The sequence below is a fragment of the Pan troglodytes genome, chromosome 2, assembly GCF_028858775.2.
Source record: "Pan troglodytes isolate AG18354 chromosome 2, NHGRI_mPanTro3-v2.0_pri, whole genome shotgun sequence".
Taxonomy (NCBI): domain Eukaryota; kingdom Metazoa; phylum Chordata; class Mammalia; order Primates; family Hominidae; genus Pan; species Pan troglodytes.
Genome location: NC_086015.1, coordinates 103,702,477 through 103,724,569, shown reverse-complemented (window position 1 = coordinate 103,724,569; position 22,093 = coordinate 103,702,477). Strand labels below are relative to the sequence as shown.

The window sequence follows — 22,093 nt, the reverse complement described above, 5'->3', positions numbered from 1 at the left end:
CCTCACATTATAAAGAAAGCAGAGTTGCCCATGGTCACACACACAACTCAGTGGTATTAAAATTTAGAATAAGAATTCAGGTCAGCTGGGCATGGTGGCTTATGCCTGTATTCCCAGCACTTTGGGAGGCCGAGGCAGGTAGATCACCTGAGGTCAGGAGTTCAAGACCAGCTTGGCCAATATACAAAAAATTAGCCTGGCATGGTAGCAGCCGCCTGTAATCCCAGCTACTGGGACGCTGAGGGAGGAGAATTGCTTGAAGCCTGCAGGCGGAGGCTGCAGTGAGCCAAGATGGCGCCATTGCACTCCAGCCTGGGCAACAAGAGCGAAACTCCATCTCAAAAAAAAAAAAAAAACTCAGGTCTTCCACAACCTAGTCCATTAGACTATCTCATTTAACTGCCTCCTAAGATACAGATCAAAGGCGAAGAAAGCTTCTTCAGTTGAGTTCCACTAATCTACCAAGAAAAAGATAATGTCTATGTTCACATATACAGAACTTTAATTTTTTAGAAATGAAAGGCAGTATTTTACTTCTTTACTTTAAAATTTAGAAAAACTGAGAACTAATCATCAAATATCTATTACTTTGTAACAAACATCAAAAGAACTTTAAATATTATCTAATTAAATCTTTACTATAGCCTGAGAGGTAGATGTTTTCACCATTTCACAGATTAGAAAAACATGCATCAGATCAGTAAGGTCCCAAAGCCAGTAAGCGACACTCTATTTGGCTCTACAGTACCATCAATTAGGAAATGGAGGAGAAAATGAGAGAATAGAGCAGCATAGGCTAGAGAATGGAAATGAGATGTTTATCAAAGTATAAAAGTAACCAGAACAGATTCGTTTACTAATGCCAACCTTAAAAATAAAGCCAAACAAAATCAGGCCTTTAGATAAATATTAATCCAAAAAATGTTTCAAGAAAATAACACCGATTCCCTTTGGAGAGGGGAACTGTGCAGCTGAGGACAGGGACTGAAGGAAGACTTTTCACAGTAAACTCTGTAACTTTTGGAGTTTAACCGTAACAGTGTATTGCTTACTCCAATAAATAAGAAAAAGGTTTAAAAAAAAAAAACTTCAAATATGTTTTAGTTCCTATCAAGTTTGTAATTGTTAGCACTCTACAATCCTCCAAGAGGCCACAGCAAAACTGAAATTTCAGAAAAAAAAAAAAATCCTAACTTGTGTTCTGAAAAAGGCAAGGCAGAGCTTATATTAAGGGGCAGAAAATTTGCCTTTGGGGATTGGGGGATCAGGAGGGGAGAAAAGCCTATTGCCTGCAACGATCAACTCAATTCCACTGCTATTTTTAGCCCATTTTTTTAGTCTGTTGCTAAGAAACCCTATTGCCTGAAGGCAATTTACTAATAGGAACTTACATGAAGCAGGAGAAACCGGTGATCCTGAAATTCTTTCCAATTAGGCCATTCTATTTTAATCAGTCCATTCTGGTGCCACTTGATAAAATATCTCCTTTCAATCTTTATGTAGCTCTACTGAGATGTTGTTGCACTTAACAGCAAAACAATCATTTATGAAATTTTAATGTAAGGCTTCTGCAAACCAGTATACCAGAAATGGAGAACCATAGTTCTGGACTCTGATTTTTCTATTAATAGTTGTCTTCATGAAAATACCGTGTATTCCAAACAATACCTTGCAAGGTAATTTTATATTTTAAGAGATCTGGTGCAGAGCATCGGAAAAAGAGTTGATAAAGCTATTATAGATAAAAAGCTGTGAACTGAAATTACGATTTGGGAATGAGACGAGAAGAGGGCTGAGACTGCTACTGCAAAACAACCCGGCGGGTGTGCGGATCAGAGCGAGATGTGGGCTGACGCAGAAATCAGCTCAAGATACAAATACGCCAAGAAAGGCTCGAAGCCGGCGGGAACCCTGACGCTTCGCATTTCTACCAACTCAGTTTAAGAAACCCCTAACAACGCAGATGTCATCGCTTCGTTAATTGGTGCCGACGATGAGCCACAGCGACCACGCTCAAACCGTTTCGACTGGAGCCAACCTAGATGTGCCATTTCCACCTAGTCTTCTGCCATCGCTATCTCCCCTATAACCTCAAATTCGTCCAAACTAAAATCTGGCTATGTTAGTGATAAGAAGTTCAGTGATGCAGCAGCCTTCTTCAGCGGTGAGCTCTTTCCTCACACATCTTTAAAAGTCCTTCTAATCCGTTGGTTTCTCGGGCACGCGGGCAGAAAACCGTGCTAACGGCCTCAGAGGTTCAAGAGGTGCCAACGTGGCTATAACTGGAAAACTGGATCCGAAATCGACCAGGAAACTGGGTAGCTCGGTCTACGCCCCGCCCACCACCCTTGCTAGCCAATAGCCTTCACAACTCTTCTGCCACTCCCGCCCATTCCAGTGCTGTGGCGCTGCTTTTTCTTCCACTCGGATCTCTTGAGCGCCCTTAGCCCGCTGTATACGCGCTCCTCCTCGGCTTCAGTAGGCAAGAGGGCCATCTGCCCTTCTTTCCTGAAGGTAGAGGGGACAACACCAGCTACGACGGGGACTCCGGAAGTCAATCTCCCGAACAGCAGCGGGGCGAAAAGAAAGAAAAAGGGTTTCCGAGGACTCCCACTCACACCCACGCTTTCCCTTAACCCGGAAGTGATTTCCGCCCCTCCTCTCCCTCTTCGGTTGAGACTGGAGGAGAAGGACGGCCAGGTCTGGCCCGGCATGCCCTGGGCTTCCGGTGACCTCTGGCCCTTTTCTGTCGTCCGCTCTCTCTGCCTAGCGTGCTCGCTCGCTCATTGCTTTCCTTCCCTCCCTCGGTCTTCCTTCGCACGCTGTTTGGTGATTGTGGCGCTCGCGACAGACAGGGAGGCGGTGGCAGAGGACACTTGTCATGGCCGCCTCTAAACCTGTGGAGGCGGCGGTGGTCGCAGCCGCTGTACCGAGCTCCGGGAGTGGGGTGGGCGGCGGCGGGACTGCGGGCCCGGGCACGGGGGGGCTGCCGCGATGGCAGCTGGCTCTGGCGGTCGGGGCACCCCTGCTGCTGGGCGCGGGTGCCATATACCTGTGGAGTCGGCAGCAACGGCGCCGGGAGGCCAGAGGCCGGGGCGACGCCAGCGGCCTGAAGCGCAACAGCGAACGGAAGACCCCAGAGGGCAGGGCCAGTCCGGCCCCGGGCAGCGGACACCCTGAAGGTCCCGGTGCTCACTTGGACATGGTGAGAAGCAGCCCCAGGCCGTAGAGGAGGAAACTGGCTCGTGCAGCTTTTCCTTGGCGGGTTGTGTCAGTGAGGGGGCTTCCCATCAGACGGAAGCTGCCAAGCGGCAGCACAACACTTGGGTTTAGGGAGACTCATTTCTGGCTGCCAGTGGAGGGCATAGAGTAGCTCGATGACAGGTTACTGGCATTCTTTGACAGTTTGCTTTTGGTTTCAGAAAAATCCTTTGCTTTTCTTCTCAGTGACACAGCATTTATCCCTAGTGTTGTAGATGGGAGTGGGGCATTTGCAAATGTGATGATTGTATTTAATAAGTGAAGGAAGCTAAATTCCATTAACAATTGGTACATCGTGATACGAACTGTTTCTGTGATTTCCAAAGCCTACAACCTAATCGCTAAGAGCCTTTTAATAATGAGCCACTCCCCCTTTTGGAGTGTGTTTTTGCTGGAGGTAAGTGGGCAACTACAGTGACGGTTAGTTGACAAAAGCAAAACAAAAACAAAAACGATTAGATGGCTTTCTACATAGAAAAAGAAAGACTACACAGGTTCTAAAGAGTGAAATGGTGTTCAGTGGCATTTGTTTTACAGCCTCTGAACTGTAAGCAGAACTGTCAAGCTCCCAAGGCTCGTCCTCTCTCAGCAACCCCGAAGCCCCCTTGGCTGCAAGCACTCAGCGCCCGTAACCTCTCCTGCCATGCCCCAGCCCCGAGGTGTCCTTTTGCACTCCGGACCCCTTGGCCTTTGTCAGAAAACGCTCTGCACTGCACTGTCCCCTCTTGCTGCACAAGAGTAGCGGCCACAGCAATGCTCACCAGGCTTGGTTGCACACAGCCCCCTGCCCCAGGTCCAGGCCTACACACACATACCAAAAAAAAAAAAAAAAATGGGAGTGACTTCTTAAACTTTTTGATTGGAAGCATCTTAAATTCAGTTTTTCCATTTCACCTGGAAATGTACATGACCAAGCCTAATATGCATGATACAGTTTCTCTGATGTGAGGCCAAGCATTGGAGTATTTAGTGAACTGCTTTGTATGGTTTTGGTGAACTGACTGTTAAATCCTTTTGGTATCTGACAGCTGTGCAGAGAATTAGTCTGGCTGCATTTGACAATACTGGGATTGGGTGTGGTGGATTTTCTCTGGGTCTGGAGTTGTTCAATGGTAGTACCAGAGTAAGTCGAGGTCAGAGAAACGTTTGGTCAAATATCTCCCAGTTTTATACATAAGTGTATACTGTTGGTCAAGTAACTTCTAATTGTATCCAAGTGTATACACTTAAATACGTATGCAAGTCATTTCCATCTTATACTATTCAGGTTGAATTTTTTTTTTTTTTTTTTTGAGATGGAGTCTCACTTTGTTGCCCAGGCTGGAGTGCAGTGGTGCGATCTCAGCTCACCACCACCCCCGCCTCCTGGGTTCAAGCAGTTCTGCCTCAGCCTCCGGAATAGCTGGGACTACAGGCGTGCGCCACCATGCCCAGCTAATTTTTGTATTTTTAGTAGAGACGGGGTTTCACTGTGTTGGCCAGGCTGGTCTTGAACTCCTGACCTCAGGTGATCTGCCCATCTTGGCCTCCCAAAGTGCTGGGATTACAGGCGTGAGCCACCGTGCCCGGGCGAAAATATTTTTACTAGGATGTCAAATTAGCTTTAAAGGAAGTTTTGGTGTAGGAATGAACAAACTAGTATCTGCAGTGTGTGAGGCATTGTGCTAGGCCATGAGAAAGCCATATGATCTTTCCTATGGGAGAGTGAAGCATTACCTATTTTCTAAAAGGTTTGTGACTGGATAGTAGAAGAACTTATGGACTGTGTTAGAACTAGGATTTGTAAGCTTTATAGTGGGCTCTCCAGCATTGTCACTTTGGGAAAGTCATTTTGTCTCCTTGACCTTAGCGTCATCCCTGTAGAATAAGAGGATTAAAATATTAGATCTCTTCTGTTTCTTTCAGTACTAAAAATTGATGATTCTCATTATGATCATTTATAATAGCTCACTGCTATTAAAAGTAGTTATCAAGAGGATTATTTGAATTAATTATCACTTGTCTTACATCAATTTTGGATGTTTGAAATTCTCCAGTCATTTTCTATTTCGTTTGTTAATTTAGTTTTAATCATGGAAGAATAGTAGGTAAAATAAAAGATCCAAAAAGTTCTCAGTTCTGTAAACATTAAAAATAAAAATAGTTTCTATACATGAGACTAAATTTTTTTTTTCTTTTTTCTTTTTTTTGAGACAGCGTCTAACCCTGTCACCCAGGCTGGAGTGCAGTGGCACGATCTTGGCTCACTGCAACCTCTGCCTCCTGAGTTCAAGCAGTTCTCCTGCCTCAGCCTCCCGAGTAGCTGGGATTACAGGCATGCGCCACCATGCCTGGCTAATTTTTGTATTTTTAGTAGAGACAAGGTTTTGCCTGGTTGGCCAGGCTGGTCTCAAACCCCTGACCTCAGGTGATCCACCCACCTCGGCCTCCCAAAGTGCTAGGAATTACAGGCACGAGCCACCTCACTGGCCGAAACTAGATTTTAACATTTCATTGTGGTTTCAGCCACCCCACCTCATCCCAGGGGTTCTGTACCATTGGTATTTGATAAAACCTAGCCATCTCCTTTTCAGATTTTAGATGTCCTAATTCCTCTTTTCCACTTTTCCACGTTGTCTGGATCAACACTGATGATTTTTTAATTTCATGATATTTCAGAGTTTTTTAGTTTTACAAATAACTTTTTTTTTTTGAAACGGAGTCTCACTCTGTCACCCAGGCTGGAGTGCAATGGCGAGGTCTCGGCTCACTGCAACCTCTGCCTCCTGGGTTCAAGAGATTGTCCTGCCTCAGCCTCCCAAGTAGCTGGGATTACAGGCACACACCACCACGCCTGGCTAATTTTTGTATTTTTAGTAGAGACAGGGTTTCACCATGTTCGCCAGGCTGGTCTCAAACTCCTGACCTCGTGATTCACCCGCCTTGGCCTCCCAAAGTGCTGGGATTACAGGCATGAGCCACTGCCCCTGACCACAAATAACTTTTTATTCACCTGACTGCTGTTAAAAATTAGAATTTAAGATTGGACTCTTTGTGTAACTTAAACTGCCTTAAAATGATTTATTTTTGGCCCCAAATAAAATAAGGCAAAACATTTGCACTTACCATTGTCCATCTTGTGGAATTTGTAGGCCTACACCTGTAATCTTTGAATTACTGGATTGTTCTTTGGTAAAGCAACAATAGGAAGGTCTTTGTGATTTTTTTAAACTGGAAATTTATATCTTAACTGTTGGTGACCAGTAAATATTGAAAGACTACTTTTGTCTTCTTTTAATAGTCTGGTCCTTAGAGTTATTATTAGACTATCTAAATGTAATTAATTGATCAGTAATTGTAATTTCTTATCTGTGGTTGGATAAACTGCTGTACATTTGAATAGCACCTCTAAATTGGCATCCTCGGTGGATTTCGCAACCAGAAGCATTTGCTTTCACTGATGGAAAACTGGCAGAATCCTGATGCCCTAACTGTCCTTTCTCCACCTGAGCAATAGCTACAGTTTTTAAAGGAATGAATAAATAGACAAATATTTGCCTGTTTAGGGTTTGATATCAGAAAATAGAATGGAAAATCTGTATTTTTGTCTTTTGGCTTATGTTTACCTTAATGTAAAATGATCTGATAGAATTACTGGACTTCTGTCTATTGGGTTGGAGATTTTCCTTTACAATTAGTGTGCACAATTACCTTTTTTCTGGGATAGCAAAAACTTGTAAAGGAAGTGCAAAGGATATTCATAGTTGTTTTAATTAATGGGAATATTGGGGTATCACTGAAGAAAAGCATTTAGTCACAGTTGATAGTGTCTAAGACTGAGGTGCTTAAAGTATTAGATCATATTCCATTTTGAACTATTATAAAATCTACCATGATGTGCCATTTTGCTTCAGTAATTTTTTTAAACTTGAAGAATTAAAAAAAATTTTTTAATTGCAAGGCTTTTTAGAAGATCATATTATCCATAGTGCTTCTCAATCTGTGGGCTTGAGTCATCACGAGGGACCACCACACATATATTCCAAGCATGGTATCCTGGCTGTACCAATGTCCCAGCTACTTCTTTTTCAAACATCCTGTGATTTTCTAGAAAAATGCACTTATTTAAAAGCATTATTGACTTCATAGTAACTTTTTTGTCCAATTGTTATTTAATCTGATGATAAAAAATGCATCATTCTTGTGTTCATATTTAGCATTAAATATGTTTAGCCCATGAAATGAGTTTAGCCCACGTGAAATGGTTAGGAACCAATAATCTAAGCCAGCCTACTACAGTAGGAAAGGGAAGATGTACCTACACATTTTAGTAAAGGGTCGAGGACTGCATAAACTGTTGTTATTGGTCATCTTGTTTGAAATGAAGTCATTCTCTCCCCCAAATGATCTGTTTTGAGTCATTTTTAAAAAATCAATCAGGGACACCAATGACATTCCCTCTAAGCTTAGTTAACACTTTTCAATCTTTATCTTAATCCTTGGCAGTATTTCATATTGTGCTCTAAATGTCATAACTTTTCCTGCTGCTTCTGAGGTACTCCATTTTCCTGATTAAAAAAAAAACAAAAAAAAAAACCTGATACCAGCCTCATGGATTCTTAGTCTCCTTATCACAATACAGAGGTCATTTCATCTTTTCTGAAACTTCTCTCTACCTAAGCACACCACTATGTGATTTTATAACACCCTGGACTTTTCCATTTTATAGCACTTACCACGTGGTACTAGAATTGCTTATTGCTGTTTCCTGCTATGCTCTTGAATCTGTGAAGGCTGAGACTGGCTCTATCTTGTTCACCATTGTATTGCCAGAACCTAATACAGGTGCATAGCAAGTGTTGAATGAATGAAGTTTCATTTTTTGACTAATAAGGGTTCCTTTGACATCCCTAAGTTTATATTTTATATATGTGTGTGTGTATATATATATAAATTTCACAAGTGGTATAGTTTTCAAATTTTCCAGCTCTTCATTTTTGTTCTACCAGTTAATGCTGGATTCCGTGGAAATCTTTTTTCCTTTCTCTTTTTTTTTTTTTTTTTTTTTTTTTTTTTGAGTTGGAGTTGCGCTCTGTCACCCAGGCTGGAGTGCAGTGGTGCAATCTCTGCTCACTGCAACATCCGCCTCCTGGGTTCAAGTGATTCTCCTCCCTCAGCCTCCCGAGTAGCTCGCCACCATGCCTGGTGAATTTTTTGTTTGTTTGTTTTGGGTTTTTTTGTTTGTTTTTTGAGATGGAGTCTCACTCTGTTGCCCAGACTGGAGTGTAGTGGCGCAATCTCGGCTTACTGCAACCTCTGCCTCCCGGGTTCAACCGATTCTCCTGCCTCAGCCTCCCGAGTAGCTGGGATTACAGGCGAGTGCCACCACACCCTGCTAATTTTTTGTACTTTTAGTAGAGACAGAGTTTCACCATGTTAGCCAGGATGGTCTCGATCTCCTGACCTCATGCTCTGCCTGCCTCGGCCTCCCAAAGTGCTAGGATTACAGGCGTGAGCCACCGCGCCCAGCCGTAAATCTTAAACCTCATTTGGGCATACTTTTTGTAAATCAGTTGATTATGCATGACCTACAATCATAATCCTGCAGAAGCAGTCATTATAAAAGTATATTCTTCCTAGGTAAAGAGTTATTATGATTTAGTAGGTGGGGTTGGTTGTCGTTTTTAAAATTTCCAGACGTGAAATGGGAAAGGACTTTTTTATTATCTTAGGTTTTATTCCTTATTAGGTTTGAATCCTTATTATCTTAGGTATTATTATCCTAGGTTTGATTCATATGAAAGTAACAATTGGTTGGCCAGGTACAGTGGCTCACACCTGTAATCCCAGCGCTTTGGGAAGCTGAGGCAGGTGGATCACCTGAGGGCAGGAGTTCAAGACTGGCCTGGCCAACATGGTGAAACCCCATCTCTACAAAAATACAAAAATTAGCCGGGCATGATGGTGGGTTTCTGTAATCCCAGCTACTCAGGAGACTGAGGGGAGAGGATCACTTGAACCCGGGAGGTGGAGGTTGCAATGAGCTGAGATCCTGCCATTGCACTCCAGCCTGGGTGACAGAGCAAAACTCTGTCTCAAAAAAAGAAAGAAAGAAAGTAAGTAACAATTGGTCAATAAGTATTGAAACATTGTTTCTCATACAGTAAGTGTTCCAGAGTTATTTAGGTTGCAGTGAGTGGACATCGTGCCCCCCTGGGCGACAGAGCAAAACTCTATCTCAAAAAAAAAAAAAAAAAAAAAAAGAAAAGAAAAGGAAAGAAAAGAAAGTAACAGTTGGTCAATAAGTATTGAAACATTGTTTCTCATACAGTAAGTGTTCCAGAGTTATTTGCTACTTCTATAAAGCTGTGATTCAAGTATAATATATGCTTTTTGAGTTTGAGAAATTTGAAACAATAAAACCATTTTAAGAGAAACATCAAACCATCTCAGGTATATTTTAACTGGGTATAAGTGTGTCATCATGGTGACAAATTAATACCCATTTTATTTTCTCACACGCAGATTAATGTACCTAATTCTAGCTCATTTTCTTTTACAGTGACTGTACGTGATCATCAGGTTAATATTTTATAAATGCTGAGGATTTATAATAGTTTTCTTATTGCCAGATGTATATCATTGACAGCTTTTTGCAATGTAGTCATGTAATCATGTTGCAGGACTTGTTTTTAGAGGCTGGTGCATTTCTGATCTCCTGAGGTTCTATATGTGGGCTAATCCTTTTAGGGTTATTTTTCCTTCCTGGAGTACTTTCCTGTCTTTTGTTAGTCATTTTTATTTCAGAGCGGATTCTCATGAGTAGCCTTCACTGACTATCCTAAGCAAAACCTGATTTTCTTACTTTGTATTCCACTAGATTTACCTGGATTGTACCTTAATATTGTAGCTTTCATTTCAAAATGTAACCTGTTTTCTACAGTAGATTTCATGTCATTAAGAGCTGAGGGGTATGTTCCTAGGTTCTGCCTCGTTTGACAAGTCTCAGTACACTGAAGAGAGAAAAGATATATTTATTATTTTTTATTTCAATATCTTTTGTGGTACACGTGGTTTTTGGTCACATGGATGAATTGTATAGTGGTAAAGTCTGAGATTTTAGTGCACTCATCACCCAAGTGTACATTGTACCCAATATGTAGGTTTTTTTTTATCACTTACATGCTCTGCCACCCTCCTCCTCTGAGTCTCCATAGTCCGTTATGTCACTCTGTATGCTTTTGTGTACCTGCAGTTTAGCTCCCACTTATAAGTGAGAACATATGGTATTTGGTTTCCCATTTCTGAGTTACTTCACTTAGAATATTGGCCTCCAGCTCCATCTAAGTTGCTGCAAGACATTATTTCATGTTTGTTTTTTAATGGCCGAGTAGTATTCCATGGGTATATATACTACACTTTTATCAGTGGGCACTTAGGTTGGTTCCCTATCTTTTTTTTTTTTTTTTTTTTTGAGACAGAGTTTCACTCTTGGTGCCCAGGCTGGAGTGCAATGGCACAATCTCGGCTTACTGCAGCCTCTGCTGCCTGGGTTCAAGCGATTCTCCTGCCTCAGCCTCCCGACTAGCTGGGATTACAAGCATGCGCCACCATGCCCAGCTAATTTTGTGTTTTTAGTAGAGATGGGGTTTCTCCATGTTGGCCAGGCTGGTCTTGAACTCCTGACCTCAGGTGACCCACCCACCTCTGCCTCCCAAAGTGCTGGGATTACAGGCATGAGCCACCGCGCCTGGCCAGTTCCATATCTTTGCAATGGTGAATTGTGCTGCAATAAACATACACATGCAGGTGTCTTTTTGATATAATGACTTCTTTTCCTTTGGGTAGATACCCAGTAGTAGAATTGCTGAATCAAATGGTAGACCTATTCTAGTTCTTTTTAGATCTATTCTAGTTCTTTAAGAAATCTCCAGGCCGGGCACAGTAACTTATGCCTGTAATCCCAACACTTTGGGAGGCTGAGGTGTGTGGATCACCTGAGATCAGGAGTTCAAGACAAGCCTGGCCAACATAGTGAAACCCTATGTCTCTACTAAAAATACAAAAATTAGTTTGGCATGGTGGCGTGCACTTGTAATCCCAGCTACTCAGGAGGCTGAGGCAGAAGAATCACTTGAACCCGGAAGACAGGTTGCAGTGAGCCGAGGTCACACCACTGCACTCCAGCCTGGGTGACAGAGCAAGACTCTGTCTCAAAAAAGAAAAGAAAGAAATCTTCCATACTGTTTGAAAAGATATGTTTCCCAATGTTTTCTTAGGTGTATTACCTGAAGTATTTACTTTAGATCATGTGTCTCACTTGAATAATATTGGATTTATGTGTGTGTGTATATGCAGTTGCTACTCTTTGGACTAATAATTTTCTGCTTGTTGGCTCAAAAATTTACCAACCACCTAATATATAGTCATGCATCACTTAACAATAGAGATGTGTTCCAATAAGTGCATCGTTAGTCGATTTCATCAAGTATACTGACACAAACCTAGATAGTACAGTCTCCTACGCACCTATGCTATATGGCATAACCTATTGATCCTAGGCTACAAACCTGTACTGCATTTTATTGTGCTGAATACTGTGGGCAACTGTAACACAGTGGTAAATATTTGGGTACCTAAACATAGAAAAGATCCAGTAAAAATACAGTATAAAAGATAAAAAATGGTACACCTCTTTAGAGCACTTAACATGGAGCTTGTCAGACTGGAAGCTGCTCTGGGTCAGTGGGTGAGTGAAAGTAAAGGCCTAGGACATTACTGAATGCTACTGTAGTATACTGTTTAAACACTATACCCCTTAGGCTACACTAAATTTATAACATACTTTTCTTCGATAATTAACCTTAGCTTACTGTATGTAACTTTTTAACTTTATGAACTTTTAAATTTTTTTAACTTTTTTTAGTAACATTTAGCTTAACGTACAGCTACTTGGAAGGCTAAGGTGGGAGGATTGCTTAATCTCAGGAATTCGATACCAGCCTGGACAAATAGGGAGACTTTGTCTCTTAAAAAATAAGTAACACTTAGCTTAAAACACAAGCACATTGTACAGCTTCACAAAAATATTTTCTTTCTTTATATCCCTACTCTATAAGCTTTGTCTTATTAAAAAAATTTTTTTTAAAACTTTTAAACTTTTTTGTTAAAAACTAAGACACAGATACATTAGCCTAGGCCTACACAAGGTCAGAATCATCAGTATCCCTGTCCTCCTCTACATCTTGTCCCACTGGAAGATCTTCAAGGGCATTAACATGCAGGGATCTGTCATCTCTTATGATAAGAAGCCTTTTTCTGGAGTAGCTCTTGCCTTCAAGACCTGCCTTGAGGCTATTTTATAGTTAACTTTAAAAAAAAGTAGGAGTATACTAACATAACAAAAAGTATAGTATATGTATAGTAAACACATAAACCAGTAACACAGTTGTTTATTGTCATTCTCAAGTATATGTACTATACATTATTGTATTTGCTATACTTTTTTTTTTGAGACGGAGTCTTACTCTGTTGCCCAGGATGGAGTGCAGCAGTGCCATCTCGGCTCACTGCAAGCGCCGCCTCCCAGGTTCACACCATTCTCCTGCCTCAGCCTCCTGAGTAGCTGGGACTACAGGCGCCCGCCACCACACCTGGCTAATTTTTTTTGTATTTTTAGTAGAGACGGGGTTTCACCGTGTTAGCCAGGATGGTCTTGATCTCCTGACCTCATGATCCGCCCGCCTCGGCCTCCCAAAGTGCTGGAATTACAAGCGTGAGCCGCCGCACTCAGCCTGTTTTTTGTTTTTGTTTCTTTTGGGATGCAGTCTCTCTCTGTTGCCCAGGCTGGAGTGCAGTGGCGCAATCTTGGCTCACTACAACCTCTGCCTCCCAGGTTCGAGTGATTCTCCTGACTCAGCCTTCTGAGTAGCTGGGATTACAGGCGCTCGCCACCACACCTGGCTAATTGTTTTGTATTTTTAGTGGACATGGGGTTTCACCGTGTTGGTCAGGCTGGTTTCAAACTGCTGATCTCAAATGATCTACTGCCTTGGCCTCCCAAAGTGCTGGGATTACAGGCATGAGCCACTGCACCCGGCCCCAATATATGCTATACTTTTATACATCTAACAGCATAGTAGGTTTGTTTATACCGGCAGCACCACAGGTACATGAGTAGTGCATTACAATGGCTGTGACATCACTAGGCAATAGGAATTTTTCAGCTCCATGATAATCTTATGGGACCACCATTGTATATTCAGTCTGTTATTGACTAAAACATTGTTATGTGGCGTATAACTGTACATTTTCATAATGGGATTTTAGCGTTTCTATCAGTAATAGTTCTTCTGCGAGATTGACGGTTGTTTGTTTCCTACACTAGTCTACAGTATGGTCCTTCAGGATAAAGACTACACTGTTGGTTATTGTATAGTAGAATCATATCAACTAAAATAAATTCAATTATACTTGCTTGGCAAAAAGAAAAAGATGTAATTATCCTGATGATTCTGTTTGTCTTTAACTTTAATGACCTTTTGTCTTGGAGCCAGTGGTGCATGAGACAATGATACTTGAGTCTGTTTCCTTTGTTTCTTTTTTTTTTTAGATGGAGTCACACTCTGTCTCCCAGGCTGGAGTGCAGTGGTGTGATCTTGGCTCACTGCAACCTCCGCCTCCTGAGTTCAGGTGATTCTCCTGCCTTAGCCTCCTGAGTAGCTGGGACTACAGGTGCCTGCCACCATCCTGGCTAATTTTTCTATTTTTGTAGAGACAGGGTTTCACCACGTTGGCCAGGCTGGTCTCGAACTCCTGACCTGAGGTAATCCACCCGCCTCAGCCTCCCAAAGTGCTGGGATTACAGGCGTGAGCCACTGCACCCAGCCAATTGAGTTTATTTTAAACCTTTATTAGATAAATGAAGATTCATGATTATTGTGCCTTTTTTACAGATTGAACCTTTTATCAGTAAAACTATCTGGACATCATGTGATGCTTTTGAATGGTATTTTGTCTATATTACCTTAATTTTTATTTTTTAGTATTCACCTTCCACAACTTTTTACATTCCTTTTTTAAAAAAAAAATTGTTTGGCCTTAGTATGTCATTTGGTTTTACATCATGCCTTATAGGCAGCAGGTAGTTAGTTTTGGTTTTAAACAATTTGAAAGTCTTTCAATGCAGGGCTCTAAACTACTCACATTTATTTTTACTATTTACATGTTTAGCAATTACTGCCATATTTACTCTGCTTTTTTGTTTCTTATTTTTCCTTCCTTTCTGCTTTTTGTTGTATTGGTCATTTCCTTATTTGGGGGTTTATTTTTAGTGGTAAGGAAGCTGTACATTTCTATTTCTGTTCTTGTGTTCAACCTCAAATGCTAGTTTAGCTAGGTATAAGACTTTAGTTACAAAATAATCTTGCTTTAGAACTTTGAAAAAAAAAAAAAAGAACTTTGAAATTGTTACTTAATTGGTTTTTATACCAAATGTTGGTGACAGTCTGGCACTGGATTGTTTTTCTGTTTAAATACTTTCAGGATTTTTGTTGTGAAATTTCACCATGATGTGTCTAAAAATGCATGTCATTTTTCTTCAACTCCGAGAATTTCTCCAATTCCTTAGATTTTTTTTTCTATGCCTTTCCTTTTAGAACTCCACATAGGCAAATGATGGAACTTCTGGATTTATACTTCATGTCATTTAATTTCTCCAAACTTCCCACCTCCCTGTCCTCTGTTTCCATGGCATTCTGTCAGGTTTCCCCCATTCTCTACTGGTTAATTCGCTCCTCAGCTTGCTTCTTTAATATACAGCCAATCTGCTGAATTAATTGTAATAATCTTTTTTCATTTTTAAGATTTCTAATTGGTGCTCTTTAAAAGCAACCTCTTTTAATGATGGGAAGATAGCCTCTCATTTTTTTGAAACTAAATTTTTTGTTTGCTTGGTATATCCTGCTTTCTCAGATACTACTTTTATATTTGAGTTGGGGGCCTCTTTTTTTATGGGTTGTTTTTCCCTTTTGTTAGCAATTCTCGATTGTGTGGTCTCTTAAAAAACAGAGGCAAGGTATGGTATGCCCTGTCACTGTCATTTGTCTCTTTTAAGAGAGTCTGGTCTCAATGTCTCAATATGTTGTCCAGGCTAATCTCAAACTCCTGGGCTTAAGCAGTTCTGCCTCAGCATCCCAAGTATCTGAAACGATAGGTGTGTGCCATGGTACCTGGCCACTTGTCTCTCATATAGAAGATCCTCACTCCTGAATGACACAGCCCTACTCTAATGTGATTTCTGCTTCCTCCAGTGGAGTGGGAGGATTGTTGAGGTTGTCTCAAATGCAAGTTTTCTAGCAATCACCCTGACGATTGCCCCCCAGAGCCCACAACTACATAAGGGATTCCTAGTTTTGCTTTATTGTGGGTGTTTTGTGGGTGTTTCTCTGTCAGTCCTGTAGCAGTCTCTGTTAGTCCTGGCACATATTCATAGTCCTGAAACATATGTATCCTTGAAATTAAATTTATGTCTCAAAGCTTTTGGAACATAATTAAGTCTACTGACAAATGGAAGATTTTAAGTTCATCTATTAATTTCTATGTGCTTGTCTTGGTTCCTTTCATCCTCCCACATCAATTTTAAAATATACATTCTGGTTGACACTAGCTAGCTTAAAGTAGCTATATAATATTCTGATCTTAGATACTTAGAGCTTCCTAGAAATCCTTTGCGCACTTTAAATCCTTTAAAAACTTTAAAGTACTACAGCCTTTTTGAAAAAGTCTGAGTGTTTTTGAAATTAAAAACATATAAGACTCCAGCCTGGGCAACATGGCAAAACCCCATCTCTACTAAAAATTAAAAAATTAGCCAGATGTGGTGGTGCACGCCGGTAGCCCTAGCTACTCGGGAGGCTGAGGCAGGAGAATCACTTGAACCTAGGAGGTGGAGGTTGCAGCAAGCCAAGATTGTGCCACTGCACTCCAGCCTGGGCGACAGAGAGACCCTGTCTCAAGAAAAAAAAAAAAAAAGTATATACATATATGTGTGTGTGTGTGTGTGTGTGTGTGTGTGTGTCTGTGTCTGTGTCTGTGTCTGTGTCTGTGTCTTTTAGCTGGGCATGGTGGTGTGCACCTGTAATCCCATCTGCCTAGAACATGGAGGTAGGGGGATTGCTTGAGCTTGAGAGTAGCCTGGGCAGCATAGCAAGACACCTCTCATGCTTTTTTGGGGGGGCAGGCGGAGACAGAGTCCCAATCTCTCACCAAGGCTGGAGTACAGTGCTATGATCTCGGCTCACTGTAGCCTCCACCTCCTAGATTCAAGCAATTCTCATGCCTCAGCCACCCGGGTAGTCGGGACTGCAGGCGTGTGCCACCATACCCAGCTATTTTTTGTATTTTTAATAGAGACGGGGTTCCAACACGTTGCCCAGGCTGGTCTCAAACTCCTGGCCTCAAGTGATCCACCCGCCTCAGCCTCCCAAAGTGTTGAGATTATAGGCATGAGCTACCGTGCCTGGCCAAGATATGCTTTTTGACTCAACAATCCTACTAGTTAGAATCTATTCCATGAAGATATTTGTATGAAGCAACTTACATTGTAAACAGCCATTCTGTCTTCCTGTTTTTATCAATTTATTGTTTAATTACTGTGGTCTGAGTCTGTGAATGTTGATTAGTGTTTGATAATTGTTTCCTCTCATTTCAGAACTCTCTTGATAGAGCCCAAGCAGCCAAGAATAAAGGCAATAAATATTTTAAAGCAGGAAAATATGAACAAGCTATTCAATGCTATACTGAGGCTATTAGCTTGTGCCCTACAGAGAAGAATGTTGACCTTTCTACATTTTATCAAAACAGAGCTGCTGCCTTTGAACAGTTGGTATGTACTCTAGGTTGTTTCTTCTGTTCCTTTTCTTTCTCTTTATTTGCTTAAAGTTGCAGTTAAAGCTACTCAAATAAACCTAATACATTTTTTGAAGTTGTTTCAAAATTATGGGATGTTGTTTTTATTTCCATTAATTGCAAAACTTTTTAAAGAACAAATTCTGTAGTTTTACTGACTACAGATATACTCCAAAGTTAAGTATATTTCACATTTTATAAAATTAGATAGTATAGAAAGTTTCTGGTGACCCTATTCTCCTCAACAGTTTGAGGCTATTTCTTTAACTTTTTGATATTTATATGAGCTGTTGTAATGTATTGCAGATATTAACTCTTTGTATTAGGAATACTTTTTTATTCTAGGACTTTTAATACTCAGCCTATCAAGTTTAAACTGATTTCTATTGAACAGTACTTTCTTTAGTGTGACTTTTTAAAAATACTTTCAATTACAGCAAAAATGGAAAGAAGTGGCACAAGATTGTACAAAAGCTGTTGAACTTAATCCCAAATATGTGAAAGCTCTCTTTAGACGTGCAAAAGCCCATGAGAAGCTAGACAATAAGAAGGAATGTTTAGAAGGTGAGGGTAATTTTGTGTTTACATATGAAAATTACTTAATATTTTGTAGTCATTGGTAAATGTATATGAAACTGCCTTGTGAGTGCAAGAATCAGTTGTTTTTAAAAGTTGGATTCCTTTGCACTTAAGATTGTGTCTTCTAGTTTAAAGTAAGATTGCTGATACTTAAGTATTGTCTCTGTTCTCAACTATGGAATTAAATGACTATTAAGATTAGGAGTTTATGTACTACACATTTTAAACTTAGCAGCTAATGAGCATTAGTATAATTCTCTGAATAAGGAAATCAGAAAAGAAGTTTTAGCAAGTGATAGTGTTTCTAAGGTTCTACATATTTCATTTAATATGTATAAATATAGCTTTGAGAGCTGTGTTTATAATATGTATAAACATAGCTTTGAGATGAATCGTTAAAGAAAACATTGTTTTTTGCCCTTGGTATTTTCAAACATTATTTTATACCCAATTGGAAATTATTGTTTTATACCTAATTTACACCTAATTGGAAATGATGTAATTGGTACAAAGCCTCAGAGTGAATTTGTCATTCTCATTAAATGCCATAAATATTCTGTGGTCTCTGATTGGCCATTTCTCTGCTTCCAAAGCTGCAATTAACAGTATACATCCAGCCTTTAAAGTACATTCTTCTAGGTGACATGAAGCAAAACCAAAGTATAATTTTCTACAATCTAAAAGTTCTTTCCACTTAATATTTGTCTGCTTTAAAAGCATCAGTAAAAGGAAAAGGCCCCTTTCTGAAAAGAAAAGTGTAGATTACCAAATGAGGGTATTTTAGAGAACATTTTAGCAAAATTTGAGGTTTTGTGGTGGCACATACTTTGGTAGTGTGTGAAAAGACTGTTGTTTTAGAAAAGGGAATCCTGAGTTTTGAACCAGACCTTGAAGTTACTAACACAATAACTGGCAGAGAGGAGGTTGATCGAAGTGTCACGTAGAAGAAACAGGATGGGAAAAAAGACATTGACATTGGCGCTAGCCGTGGTTATCAGGGGAATATATCAGCAGATTGACTTGATTGGTGGAGCAAGGATGTGGAATTGCAAGAAATTTAATTCGGAAAGAGACGAGACGTCCATTGTTTGAGTGCTTTGAACGAAAGGCTGAGAGGTTAAGAAACCACTTACTTTTTAATTTCAAACCACTGCATGCATCTTGAGCTGTGACATAACCAGATGAAAATGGTATTGAGGCAGATTTATTTGAGAGCTCTGTGGCAAGATGGCTTTGGAGACAGGGAATAACTCTGAGGCCTATAAACAAACACCAGACATGAGAGAGCCACACTATGTTTATATGCCTTAGAGTTGCTAGCCAGAAGAGAATGTTAGAGTGGTGAGAAACATCAGAAATCATGCAGCATAGCCCCTTTCATTTCACAGTTAAGGAAAGCAAACCCCAGAGAATTGGAGTGACTTTCTGAGCTTTCAGTTTGGTCATAGAGAATATAAAATTAGGTATTAAGAATCAGTTAATTGGAAATGAAACAGTCCCATTTGGCCATGAATTTAGTTTGGCTTTCTGTAGTTACATTGTACCCATTTGATGCTGTTGACCCATCTTTGCAATAATTTTATATTTACCCTTGTGTTTTTCATCATTTCTAGATGTCACTGCTGTGTGTATATTAGAAGGGTTCCAAAATCAACAAAGCATGCTGTTAGCCGATAAAGTTCTTAAACTCCTTGGAAAAGAGAAAGCCAAGGAAAAATATAAGGTAAATTGATCTGATTTGGGGAATGGGGGAGTACTGTGTACATTGTGAAGGGTATTTTCTAATTTATGCTGCTTAAGCTTAGGCATAGTGGTAATGGCAACAACTGCAATTAGAACTGGGTTATATTTCTTCTTCCTGTTATCTTTGGCTTTTATGGCTTGTCCTTCTTCAGTAAGAATATATGCTCTGTCCATTACTCTACCTGGAGAATATTGGAATTCATCTGTGTTAGGGATTGCCACACTGTGGCCCATAGGCCAAATCCAGTCTGCTACCTGTTTTTATAAATAATGTTCAGTCACATGTTGTTTTCAGCTGCCTTTGAGATATAACAGCAGAGTTGAGTGGTTGTGACAAACTGTATAGACTCCAAAGCCTAAAATATTTACTATCTGGCCTTTCACAGAAAAATATTTTTCTATATTATTAAAGTTTTTAAAGGTATACTGAGTAAGTTGGCATTAGTTTTAGGCTATTATTAACAGGTAGTTTAATTCAACAATCATTTATTAAACAAAGCTACATGTTTGGCATTTTAGAGGGATGGGTTCAAAGACATGGCCCTTGCCCTTATAGAATTAAAATTTAGTGAGAGAGACTGACTGTTACTATGTATAAAAGGCATGCGGTAGTTAAGTGCCCAAGGTGAGATGTAAGTAAAGAGAGTACCATAGGCATCACTAAGCATCACTGGAGATTCACTGTTAAATCCCAGTAATAGCGAGATAATTGTTCCTTTTTCCTTTAATAATAACTTGGTTTTTCTTGAATTGATTTTAGTAATCTGTATTTTTAATTTTATATCTCTGGATATTAGCTGAGTGAAACAGTTAAAACAAGTTTCTTCACTGCAGGACTTTAATAATCTACTAAGGTGTGTTGTGAATCTCTAAGAGGGGTATAGCTGTAGTGGCTGTAGTGGTTCCCAGTCTCTCTCTCTGTTTTTTTGTTTGTTTGTTTGTTTGTTTGTTTGTTTTTTCTTTCTTTGTCACCCAGGCTGGACTGCAGTTGCTATCTTGGCTCACTGCAACCTCTGCCTCCCAGGTTCAAGCAATTCTCGTTCCTCAGTCTCCCAAGTAGCTGGGACTACAGGCATGCACCACTATGTCTGGCTAATTTTTTTGTACTTTAGTAGAGGCAGGGTTTCACCATGTTACCCAGGCTGGTCTCGAACTCCTGAGCTCAAGCCGTCCAACTTCCTAAGCCTCCCAAAGTGCTAGAATTACAGGCGTGAGCCACTGTGCCTGGCCCCAGTCTCTTTAAACCATGGATTTTTTTTTCTCTCGAGCATCTCATAAGACTAGTGTTTCTCAAAATCACTTTGTAAAACACCATGGTAGAGTCCATAAATTGAACCTCGAAGGAACCTAGTTTCCTTGTACATAGTGTGGAGTAATTAGACTGGTTGGATTGCAAGATGGTAAGAAAATATAAAATAATGTATATTTACATAGGTTACAGATCAGTTTCCACATTTTCTAATCTGTTTGTTTGTCACTTTGTAAATCACAAAATACCTTCCATATTATTATTTTGATTTTTTTATAACAACTGTATAAGATAAATAAGGCAAATATTTCTATTGCCATTTTAGAGATGAGAACACTGATACTAGACGTTTAATGACATGCATAATATCACATAGCTAATAAGTGGCAGAACTAGAATTTGTATCCTGTTCCTTTGATACTTAAATCCCTTTCTTGTAACAGTTTATTTTCACTTTAAATTTATAACCCTGTATGGAAGGCAGGGAGGTGATAGCTTCATTTCTAAGCTGAAACAGGAAACTAAAAAACATTAATGATTTATCTAGCTTCAGGTAAGTGGTATTTAAATTTCTATTTAAGCTTTTCCCCTAAAATGGTAAATGATTGCCACTATGTATTTATTCTCAGAGTGTCTTTAGTAAAGTACTAAAGTTAGGCATATTTATCACTTGATAGGTGACCATTTGACTTAAAATATTTATTTTATTATCCTAAATTAAAACGAATTGAATCTCTCCCCAGAGAGTGCCCACAGATCAATATGGGTTTTCTCTTAGGTTTCCTTTTTAGTTCTCTGTCTATCCCACTTTTATCTATCCTAGATTAAATAATTTACTTATAAAGCCAATTCCTTTTTTTATTCCTTCAAATATGAAGACATTACCAAAATAACAGTAATGATATTTGTTATACATAAAATGAAAAATCGCATGTTTCCATTAAACTCTTTGGGCTGAATTTTATAGATAAAGCATTCAAAATACATTATGAGAGCCTTTTGGGTGTGTTATTTCCACTTTATTTAAAACTTATTTATTTAAAACGGTAATTGTGTTTCGGGAGGAACAAAATACTCCCATAATTGTGAATTGGGTGGCTACGCCTCAAATAAATAATCAAAACAGGAAATGTGATTTCAGTATGGTTTTCAGTGGCACTTACCTGTAATAAAGATCTTCAGATGAAAGCCCAAGGTAAATGGACTTAACATTTTCAGCACCTGTGTAAGATGTGGTCTTACATCTTTGTAGAGGGAAAAGGCTCTCATTTAAAACCAGCTTTAAACAGCTGGGACTGGCAGCTTCACCTTTTCCACTGTCTTTTGTTCTGTGGCTTGGAGCTTAATTTTAGTTATTTGAAAATGAGAATCCAA

The 22,093-nt window shown here is 39.9% G+C and overlaps 2 protein-coding genes across 6 annotated transcripts in view; one reads left to right on the top strand and one right to left on the bottom strand.

Annotated features, from left to right (window-relative positions):
* The window catches only part of LNP1 (leukemia NUP98 fusion partner 1), a 55,573-nt gene extending 52,476 nt beyond the window's left edge, over positions 1 to 3,097 (bottom strand). For 2 of the 5 annotated variants that reach the window (XM_063805276.1, XM_054680313.2), the window contains exon 1: positions 1,392 to 2,709. Coding sequence is in view for 1 of the 5 variants with exons in the window: in XM_054680313.2 (XP_054536288.1) it covers positions 1,392 to 1,393 (2 nt within the window). In the remaining 4 variants the exon portion in view is untranslated. Of the gene's footprint in view, positions 1 to 1,391 lie in introns of all 5 variants that reach the window. The other 3 variants (XM_063805275.1, XM_054680312.1, NM_001280233.1) reach the window with 3 other exon arrangements.
* The window catches only part of TOMM70 (translocase of outer mitochondrial membrane 70), a 37,614-nt gene continuing 18,393 nt past the window's right edge, over positions 2,873 to 22,093 (top strand). The window contains exons 1-4 of the mRNA XM_526255.8: positions 2,873 to 3,205; positions 16,952 to 17,125; positions 17,586 to 17,712; positions 19,341 to 19,450. Coding sequence (XP_526255.2) covers positions 2,882 to 3,205; positions 16,952 to 17,125; positions 17,586 to 17,712; positions 19,341 to 19,450 — 735 coding nt within the window. The 5' untranslated portion in view covers positions 2,873 to 2,881. The remainder of the gene's footprint in view (positions 3,206 to 16,951; positions 17,126 to 17,585; positions 17,713 to 19,340; positions 19,451 to 22,093) is intronic.